This window comes from Narcine bancroftii, chromosome 4 (assembly GCF_036971445.1).
Source record: "Narcine bancroftii isolate sNarBan1 chromosome 4, sNarBan1.hap1, whole genome shotgun sequence".
Taxonomy (NCBI): domain Eukaryota; kingdom Metazoa; phylum Chordata; class Chondrichthyes; order Torpediniformes; family Narcinidae; genus Narcine; species Narcine bancroftii.
Genome location: NC_091472.1, coordinates 6,764,086 through 6,774,684, shown reverse-complemented (window position 1 = coordinate 6,774,684; position 10,599 = coordinate 6,764,086). Strand labels below are relative to the sequence as shown.

The following is a 10,599-nucleotide window of genomic DNA, read 5'->3' as shown; positions in this document are numbered from 1 at the left end:
ATCTTCCTTCTCATTACAATCTGCAAATTGTGCTCTTTCCACGGCTAAATGTAATGTTAGAGATAATCTGCTGATCTGTTGGCAGGGAACCCTCAGGTACCTCGCATTCCTTCTGGGCACACTCTGACTGAATGGCATTGACATCGACTTCTCTCATTTCCATCACCTACCTTTCCCTATGTCCCTTCCTCCAGCTCTGCTTCCAGAGCCAAAGACACAACCCCCACTCCCCCAGTCAATTCTCCTCTCTCCCGTGACCCTTCCATATCTAATTAACACCTGTCTGTTGGTCTGAACTCCTTCCCCTCCCATTTTTGCACTGCAGCCTTTAAAAAAGGCCCCAAATTAATGCAGCACAGTAACAGGCCCTTTTGGGGTGGGCAGAAACTGGAGTTGCCGGGGAAAACCCACGCAGACACAGGGAGAATGTATAAACTCCTTACAGACAGCGTGGGATTCGAACCCTGGTCCCGATCGCTGGTGCTGTAGCAGCGTTCCACTAAGTGCTACTGTGACAGAGTATATAGATATGTTATTTGGAGAGAAATTGGGAAAGGTTTGTTAGTGTAGGTCACATACAAACACTTCAAAACAGATCTTATTTAAAATACTGGAGCTCTGCTCATGCTAGACATGTTGGGGCCCCAGAGACTTTGCAAAACCTTTGGAGAGTGCCCAAGAGACTTCACTAATAGATTGTTGTTTACAAAAAGCCAACAGATGAAAGAACTTGTTAGAGCCACCTTCTGTCTGGAAAGGAATTGCTGTTCTAAGAGGGTCTTGTGGTTTTGCAAGCAGAGAGAGTAAAACAGGCTTTCTCTGAGTGTGTGAGAGAGACAGAAATCAGTTCTACAGTGTGACAGTCAGCAACAACAGCTGGGACTGGAACGGGACAAGCTGGCAAGCTTGTGGAAAACGCCATTTGGAAGATAGGTTTTGAGTGTTTGGTTCAGCCTGGTCAAAGTCCCTGTGGTTCATGCAAGAGGAGAGAAACAAAAAGGCACTCTGTGATGACCTGAAAGAAAGAGGTTATCATCTGGAGAACCCTGAGGAGGGCAGGTTTCATCAGCAAGACATTGAAGTGACTGATTAAAAAGGAATCAGCTGTGGATCTCCTGGAACAACAAATCTCTGAAAACCAACAAGAACCTTCCTGAGCGGTAACCATTTACTTTTCAAGCACCAAAGCCTGGTGAACTTTATCAATGTTAAATTCTGTGCACAGTATAAGAATTACCTGCAAACAGTAAACTTGGAGGAATGAGAAGGAAGATTGGACTGTGAACCAAAGAACTTTTCTGAACTTACACACACCCGACATACACGCGCGCTTAGAATTAGAAGGGGGTTACGTAAGTCAACAGTGATAAGCTAAAGTGTGATTCTGTTTCCATGTTTAAAGATGATTAAGAACAACTTTTGTTTCAGTAATCATGTCTTGGTGAATATCTATTGCTGCTGGGTTTATGAGTTCTCTGGGCTCGTAACACTATGCTTACCGGACCGCTCCGAGATGTTGGTTTTATATCTTAACTTCTTGATGGACATTGTGAGACTTGCTGAGTTGCTCAAGCATTTCTGTGTTTTTAACTGCAATCACAGCTTCTGCAGAGGTTCGTGTTCTTGTGACAGGTAAATGTAAAGAAATAGATAAGTTTATGTGCAGGTGTTCCATGCACTCAGTCCTTTTTATTCACTTAGTTTTAATTAGCTTTATAAATTACACTAAATAAAGTTTGCATTTTCAGTATCAAACATGAAAATAGCAATGGCTCTACTTTCTGAAGATCAGGAGATTCGGCATGTCTATTAAACTTCCACATGTGCTCTGCGGAAAGTGGCCTGACTGGATGCATCACAGCCTGTTTCAGGAATTTGACTGCCTAGGATCGCACTTCTTCTCGTTGCTACCTTTGAACAGAAGGTACAGAAGCCTGAAATCCAGCACCTCCAGGTTCAAGAACAGTTTCTTTCCATCAGCGATCGGGCTCTTGAACCTCCCCTTGTTACACTAATGAAGGGCTGCTCCGACACCACAATCTCTGCACTGTTGCAAGAGACTTTGCTTTTGCACGAGGAGAAGTGTAAATATTTATTACATCTCTTGATCCTTAATTTAATTCAATTATTTACTATTATAAGTTATTTTTACAAATACTTGTTTGGCTGCAGCAGGAATTTCAGTGCATACACACATTGTACAATGTGCATGACAATAAACTCGTGTCCCAATAACATTTTGTGCATTGATATCAGTGTAAAACATGTTTATGTCTGTATACCCCTCTTGAGACTGAGAGGTAGAGAGTGGGGATAAAACCTGTGCAGTGCAAAGGATGTTGCATCCTGCTTTTGGAATTGGGAGACACATCAGGAGGGTGAGATTTTTGATGCATTCTCTTGCAGCCTTCAATTGCTGTCATTTTCCTGTGATTATCTCTGAATTCACAGTTGGCATGAACTGGGTCTTCAATTCCACTGTCAGTCAGTGGAACACTGAACATCACTAAACATCCTGCCCATTTCCTTGTCTTTTAACCAAGTGGCCATTGCCCTGAATGTTTCAAGTCCCGGTGTCGCCACAGCAAGGTTATTCCTTCTTCCGTACTTTTGATTTTGGCGCTGCATTGGAAAATAAATGTTTTTTTTAAAAAAAACTAGTAGTTTGATTAGAACCAGCACAGAAATAACCCCCCTTCAGCCCATCTTGTCTCTGCCAGACCATTACTCTTCCATGCCCTACTGACCTGCACCCAGTCCATATCCCACCCATCCATGTACTTCTCCAAATTGTTCTTGAATGTCAAAATTAAGCCTGCATTCACCACTTCAGTCATTCCACTCTGCGAGAAGCTCCCCCTCATGTTCCCTTTGAACTTTTCTCCTCTCCCCTTAACTCATGTCATCCAGTTCTTTTCTCATCCAACCTCAGTGGAAGTAGCCTGCTTGCATTTACTCCACCTTTGCCCCTCATAATTATGAATATCAAATCTCCCCTCATTATCTGACACTCCAGGGAATAAAGTCCTAACCGGTTTAACCTTTCCCTGTGACTCAGTTCCTCAAGTCCTGGCAACATCCTTGCAAAGATCAAAATAAAGATTAAACCTCTGAAGGACAAATGGGAAATACAAACCATTGGGGTTTTCTGCTTTGTAAAAAGTTCTTAACAGCTCCACAGCTTCCTCTGCCTTGTATCCTCCGATGCACTGCAAGATAATTGGAAGGATATTTATCTGGCATCTTTCAATCGTGGGACATCCCCAAAGCATTATGTAGCCTTGAAGTTTAGAGACTGCTGTAATGTAGGAAATGTTGCAGTCATATTTCTGCCCAGCAAGTTCCCACAAATGTAAATGATCACGTCACAATTTGAGGCACCGTTAAGGGCATCTGCAGAACTCCTTTGCTCTTGATCAAGTGATGGAATGAAACATGAAAGTCTGTTATTGCAGTCAAATCACAGAAATGCTGGAGGAACTCAGCCTGTCTTGCAGCTTCCAGAGGTAAAGATATATTACCGAGGTTTCTGGCTTAAGCCTTTCGTCAAGGTGTGAGGAGAAAGTAGGCAGGTGTCCGAATTAAAAGAAGGGGGGGGGGGGTGGAGAAGAGTACAGACCAGCAGACAAAAGACGATCATTGGATATAGATGGGACAGGAGAAGAAAGGTGAGAATTGATGGGGGGAAGGACTGGGGTGGGGGGGTGAGTTTGGCCCTGTGAATGCAGAGCTGGGGAGAAGGAAACTGATTGATCAACTCAATCGGTCTTATCAGTTATTTAACATGCTGAACAATCTTTCTGAGTTTACTGTAGACACTTCATCCTCAAGGACTTTATGTCTCGTCGCCCCGCTTATTACTGACGGATGCTCTCATCTCACATCCGAAGTTATAAATTCAACTTGCTTGTAAAAGTATCCTTTCCTACACTTGGTAGTGTTCAGCCTTTCTACCAACAAGATCCCACCAAAACTCATCAAACCACTGTCTCACACACTTTCTCTGAATTCATCGCTTCTGGTCATCTCGCTTGCATGGCCTTCAACCTCACTGCCTGTTTCTCCCTCCTAGCCAAGAGCCACAAACCCAATTGTCCTGGCAGATCCACCAACTGGTATCCATTTAACTTGGCTCCTCCCTAGTTCAGTCCATCCCTACCTTCATCCACCATACTGCACATGCCCTCCATCACTTCAACAACTTCCATTTCCCTGAATTTGACTGCTTATCTTTACCAAGGACACCCATAGAACCATAGAACACTACAGCACAGAAAATAGGCCACACAACCCTTCTAGTCTGTACTAAAACATCATTCCGCTAGCCCCACTGACCTGCACCCATTCCATAACCCTCCAAACCACCCATCAATGTATCTATCCAATCTATTCTTGAAACTTAAGAGTGAGACCGCAATCACTATACACCTCCATCTTCCTTACCGAATGCCTCGAAGCACTTTGGTTCTTTCTTGACAAGAAACCCAACAAGTCTCCTTCCACCACCACCTTCCTCTGGCTGGCAAAACTTCTCCTTTGACTCATCCCACTTTCAAGGAAGAAGGGCTCAGGACTGAAAGCTTGGTAATATACCTTTACCTCCTATGGACACTGTGAGACAGGCTGAGTTCCTCCAGCATTTCTATGTTTTGAACAATAAATTAAGCAGCTGGAGAAACTCAGAAGATCAGCCTGTCCACCTGGATCCTGGTCAGAATGTGGACTGAGGAGGGTCATGTGGCCTGTCCACCTGGAACCTGGTCAGAATGTGGACTGAGGAGGGTCATGTGGCCTGTCCACCTGGAACCTGGTAGGAATGTGGACTGAGGAGGGTCATGTGGCCTGTCCACCTGGAACCTGGTAGGAATGTGGACTAAGGAGGGTCATGTGGCCTGTCCACCTGGAACCTGGTAGGAATGTGGACTGAGGAGGGTCATGTGGCCTGTCCACTTGGAACCTCGTAGGAATGTGGACTGAGGAGGGTCATGTGGCCTGTCTACCTGGAACCTGGTCAGAATGTGGACTGAAGAGGGTCATGTGGCCTGTCCACCTGGAACCTGGTCGGAATGTGGACTGAGGAGGGTCATGTGGCCTGTCCACCTGGAACCTGGTAGGAATGTGGACTGAGGAGGGTCATGTGGCCTGTCCACCTGGAACCTGGTAGGAATGTGGACTGAGGAGGGTCATGTGGCCTGTCCACCTGGAACCTGGTAGGAATGTGGACTGAGGAGGGTCATGTGGTCTGTCCACCTGGAACCTCGTAGGAATGTGGACTGAGGAGGGTCATGTGGCCTGTCCACCTGGAACCTGGTCAGAATGTGGACTGAAGAGGGTCATGTGGCCTGTCCACCTGGAACCTCGTAGGAATGTGGATTGAGGAGGGTCATGTGGCCTGTCCACCTAAAACCTGGTCGGAATGTGGACTGAGGAGGGTCATGTGGCCTGTCCACCTGGAACCTGGTAGGAATGTGGACTGAGGAGGGTCATGTGGCCTGCCCCCCTGGAACCTGGTAGGAATGTGGACTGAGGAGGGTCATGTGGCCTGTCCACCTGGAGCCTCGTAGGAATGTGGACTGAGGAGGGTCATGTGGCCTGTCCACCTAAAACCTGGTCGGAATGTGGACTGAGGAGGGTCATGTGGCCTGTCCACCTGGAACTTGGTCGGACTGTGGACTGAGGAGGGTCATATGGCCTTTCCACCTGGAACTTGGTCAGACTTTGGATTGCAGAGGGTCACATGACCTCTCCCCTGCAGCCAATTCGGAGAGGTCACATGATCTGGGTTAGATCTGCTCACCTACAAGGCTGATGCATGATTGGCCCTGGCAGGTCACCTGGACAAGACCTGCATTGAAAAGCCAAGCACGTGCAGTCTCTGTGTCTCTCTCTTTGTTTGCTACTGTCTTCAAACCGTCTCAGAAGCCCAGACTGTAGGCAACTCTAGAGGGCCAACTGCAATGGGCCAGTCCTGGATCCCGAGCTGTGGTCGATGCTGGAAACCAGATTTATATGTGTGCACTTGGTCATTGTGACCATTGCTGAGTTCCAGGTTCTAGAGGGCTGATTGAAAAGGGCTTGTCTTGCATCCCAAGCAGGAGCTACACTGGAGACCAGGTTTAAGTGTATGTACTTCCTTATAAGTTTCTCACTATACCGTCTCTATGGGTGCTGGGTGCTGAACAGGATAAACCCTCGTTTCTCAGTATACCATGCCTGTGGGTGGTGGGTGCTGAACAACTTAAACCCTCATTTCTTGGTATACCTTGCCTGTGGGTGGTCGGTGCTGACCAGTTAAAACCTAATTTCTTGGTAATAGCGTGCCTGTGGGTGGTGGGTGTTGTAAGGTAAAACATCATGAGATGGGAATGTGTAAGGAGTTACCCTGTACAGGGCTGTAACAAGATGTGAATGCATCCTTGTACTTACAAGATAAGAAAGACATTGATGGATTGAGAGGCAGGAAGCTAGCAGGGAAAGGATAGCAACAGTTTTAGTCATTGGACAAGTAATGATATGATGATGTTCTAAGCATGTATCCAAGGGTATAAAAAATCACCATTTTGCTGATAACGGCAGAATGCATTCTCCGACTAACATGGTTAGTCGCAAGTGTTACAATCCGGTAATAAAGAACAAAGAACCCTGATTTCGACTCAGTCTGGTGTTTGTCTCACTCATTCATGAACAAAGCAGACCTAACAGTGTTGAGCAAGTTAAACCCTCCTTTCTCGGTATTACGTGCCTGTGGGTGGCGGGTGCTGAACAAGTTAAATCCTCGTTCCTTGATATACCATGCTGTGTGCTGCGTACATTAGTCTGTCAGTGTGTGCCCTTTTTGTGAATTGCCCAATGTGTAAATAAAGACTGTGCTGGGTAGGTCACGTCTCCAGAATGGAGGACCATCGCCTTCCCAAGATCGTGTTATATGACGAGCTCTCCACTGGCCACCGAGACAGAGGTGCACCAAAGAAGAGGTACAAGGACTGCCTAAAGAAAGCTCTTGGTGCCTGCCACATTGACCACCGCCAGTGGGCTGATATCGCCTCAAACCGTGCATCTTGGCACCTCACAGTTCGGCGGGCAGCAACCTCCTTTGAAGAAGACCACAGAGCCCACCTCACTGTCAAAAGACAAAGGAGGAAAAACCCAACACCCAACCCCAACCAACCAATTTTTCCCTTGCAACCGCTGCAACCGTGTCTGCCTGTTCCGCATCGGACTTGTCAGCCACAAACGAGCCTGCAGCTGACGTGGACTTTACCCCTCCATAAATCTTCGTCTGCGAAGCCAAGTCAAAGAAAGAAATAAAGACCACTGTTTGTTCATACCAAGTATCCAGCCATGATTCTCTTTGAACCCATCGAACCTAATCTTGAACACAACAGAGGGGTAATGGGACATTGCTTTGAAGCCTCATCTAAAAGACGCCACTTTTGACAGTGACACATTCCCTTTCTACTGCAGTTGGACAGCCCAGACTGTCTGCGCAGTAGAAGTCTGAAACCTACCACCGATTCACTTGAAAGCAAGAGTGTTTTGCATTGAACAAATGCTGATAACTGGGGTACAAACAGCACACACAATACTTCACAGGACATTTCTCAACCTTGCCAAGAAATCTCAATTATTTATCTAGAATCTGAACTTAAAAACTCAGCAAGTCAAACAGTGCAAAGATAAAGATACATAACCAATGTTTAGGGATCGAGAACAATGTGGGCAGGTGCCTGAACAAACTGGGGGAAGGGAGAGGCAGGGGGAGAAGCACAGTCCCCTGGGCAGGAGGTAATAAGTGCACAATGGAGGGAGGGCACAAGACAAAACAGAGGGAGGGGGAGGGGAGAGGGCTCTGTGAATGGAGAGAGAAGAGGATGGAGAGCTGGAAGAAAGAAAGAGAGATGGGGAAGAGAGGGAGAATGGGGAGTTATTGAGTAGAAATTGATGTTAGTGCCCAGACAGAATATTAGGTGCTGCTCCTCCAATTTATGGGTGCCCTTGGTTTGACTGTACATGAGGTCATGGACCGACATGTCAGTGTGGGAGTGGGGTGCAGGATTAAAATGGTTGGCCACTGGGAAATTCCTGTCATTGATTGATGCGGACAGAGCGAAGGTGATCAGCAAAGTTAATGGAAAGGAATGAGTAGGTCTTTTTGGGATTGACAGTCAACAACTCGTGTGGTAGACCATCAAATCTCCTCTGCCATTCGAATCATGGCCTGAAGCATTGGTTATATATCTTTATTTCTTCTCTATAAAGTAGACCAATGGTTCTCAACCTTTTTCTTTCCACTCACATACCATGTTAAGTAATCCCTATGCCATCGGTGCTCTGAGATTAGTAAGGGATTGCTTAAGGTAATATGTGAGTGGGAAGGGAAGGTTGAGAATCACTGCTCTAGACCTAATTGTTACTGAAATATTTTGCCTGAGAAAAATTGTCATTGACCCATTTCCTTTGGAGCTCTGAAACCGTGCACATAACGAGTCAATGAGGGACGGTTAAAACAGTGGTTTTCAAACTTTTTCTTTCCATCCACATACGACCTCAAGCAATCCTTTACTAATCACAGAGCATCTATGGCATAGGGACGACTTAAAGTGTATGAGAGTAGAAAGAAAAAGGTTGAGAACGACTTAAGTAGACTGTTTGCGCTGCAGAGTTTCTCCAGCATTGTGCTTTTACTTCAATCACGGCGTCTGCATACTTTTATGTTCTACTTTTGGCATCTGAACTTGTCAGGAAGTTAAAGGATTTGTGGGTTGATCTCCCCAGACCAAGTCCCTGGAGGAAAACCTCATGAAATAGTGCAAGAGTAACAACCTGAGTCTCAACATGGACAAGATGAAGGAGATGATCATGGACTTCAGGAGGACCAGGAACGACCACCCTCCCCTCCACTACACATCAACAACTCTGCAGTGGAGAGAGTGGAAAGCACCAAGTTCCTTGGAGTTCACTTCACTAGTGACCTATCGTGGACCCTCAACATCTCCTCACTTGTCTGGAAGGCGCAACTATGTTTGCATTTCCTGAGAAGACTGAGGTGGGCAAGGCTACAGGCAACCATCTTCTACAGGAGTCCTGGCTGGCTGCATCACAGCGTAGTATAGTTGCTGCAGAGAAATGGATCAGAGGTCAATCTACAAGACCATAAGAGGGGATCACTGGGGTCTCCCTCCCCCAATAGACATGATCTACCAGCATCATTGTCTGAAGAGGACCCCTTCCACCCCATACACAGCATCTCTCAGTTTCTCCTGTCGGCATCTTTCAGCTGCTCCCTTCAGGAAAGAGTATTAGAGGCTGCACTGGACAGCCCGAGGAACAGTTCCTTCTCACAGGCAGTGAGAATGATGAACGACCAAAGGAACTATTCACATTAACCATCCGAGACTCTAATATCCATGAAACAGTATTTATTTATTGTATGAATACTTGTCCAGCAGATGTATTGTATGTGAGTTATGTCTGGTTGTGTGTCTGCGTGTTTTGCACCGAGGACGGGAGAACGCGGTTTCATTGGGCAGTAAATGATAAATAAACTTGATGTGACTTGAAATGACACCGGCAAAGCTGAGTACATTTCTGCAGCATTGTAAATCAGTCATCGGGTTCATTAAATGGCTGTTGGTTTACAGTCACCTCAGCAGAGAGTGAAGCTGGGCCTTTGGCCAACTGGGGAGTGCTGGTGTGTGCCTTGGATGGCTGGACCCTTTTGTCAACCTCAGCAGTCAGATTCAAATCAGCCAGAGCAGGATTTTCCATGCTCTCGGCTAGAATGCAAGTCAGGAAGCAGCTCATTCCCAATGGAAGAAACACCAATTAAAAAAAAAACAGTTGACTGGCTGCTTCAGTGGCTCTAAGGATGCAATAACAACCCCATCCGTTGACTTTGGGTATTGCAACATAGGACAACAAACACATTACACCGCCACAAGTTATCTGAATGTTACTTCTAAAAGTGGAACTTCATCTCCTGGAACTGAGGTAAGCAGTGGAATTAAAGGTTAATAACGCAGTCGGGGATTCTGAGAGCATCAAATGTGGGCATTGAAAATGTTGCCGATTAGTGAACTTCCAGGTTAAAACCATTCATGGGCTCAGATCAGAATCAGAATTTATTGTAATGAATACATGCCACAGAATTTGTTGATTTGAAGTGACATATTAGTTATAAATTATATACATCAGATCGAGTTAACAGTGTTCTCAGGAGAGAGGGTGAGTAGCCAAATGACATGGTCCACGTAGGGTCAAATGATGTGGATAGGAAGGGTGAGGAGATACTGCAAGGAGAGTTCAGAGAGTTAGGTTGAAGGATAGAACCTCCAGGGTAGTGATCTCAGGATTGCTACCCATGCCACGTGATAGGAAGATAATGCAGCTTAATATGTGTCTAAAGGTTTCTGGATCATGGGGCTCTCTTCCAGGGAAGGTGGGACCTGTTCCGATGAGACAGCTTGCACCTGAACTGGAGGTGAACTAATATCCTTGCAGAAAGGCTTGCAGGTGGGCTTAAACTGGATTTGCAGGGGGGATGGGAACCAGAGTGACAGGGCAGATAGAGGAGTGAAAGTGGGAAAAGACAATGTAAAA

The 10,599-nt window shown here is 46.0% G+C and overlaps 1 protein-coding gene across 3 annotated transcripts in view; it reads right to left on the bottom strand.

The window, feature by feature from the left end:
- Positions 1-1,651: 1,651 nt before the first annotated feature.
- Positions 1,652-10,599, bottom strand: part of adat2 (adenosine deaminase tRNA specific 2) — a 67,576-nt gene continuing 58,628 nt past the window's right edge. For all 3 annotated transcript variants that reach the window (XM_069930705.1, XM_069930707.1, XM_069930706.1), the window contains 2 exons: positions 3,137-3,209; positions 1,652-2,622 (listed from right to left, as the gene is read on the bottom strand). In XM_069930705.1, the coding sequence (XP_069786806.1) occupies positions 2,591-2,622; positions 3,137-3,209 (105 nt within the window). In that variant the 3' untranslated portion in view covers positions 1,652-2,590. The remainder of the gene's footprint in view (positions 2,623-3,136; positions 3,210-10,599) is intronic.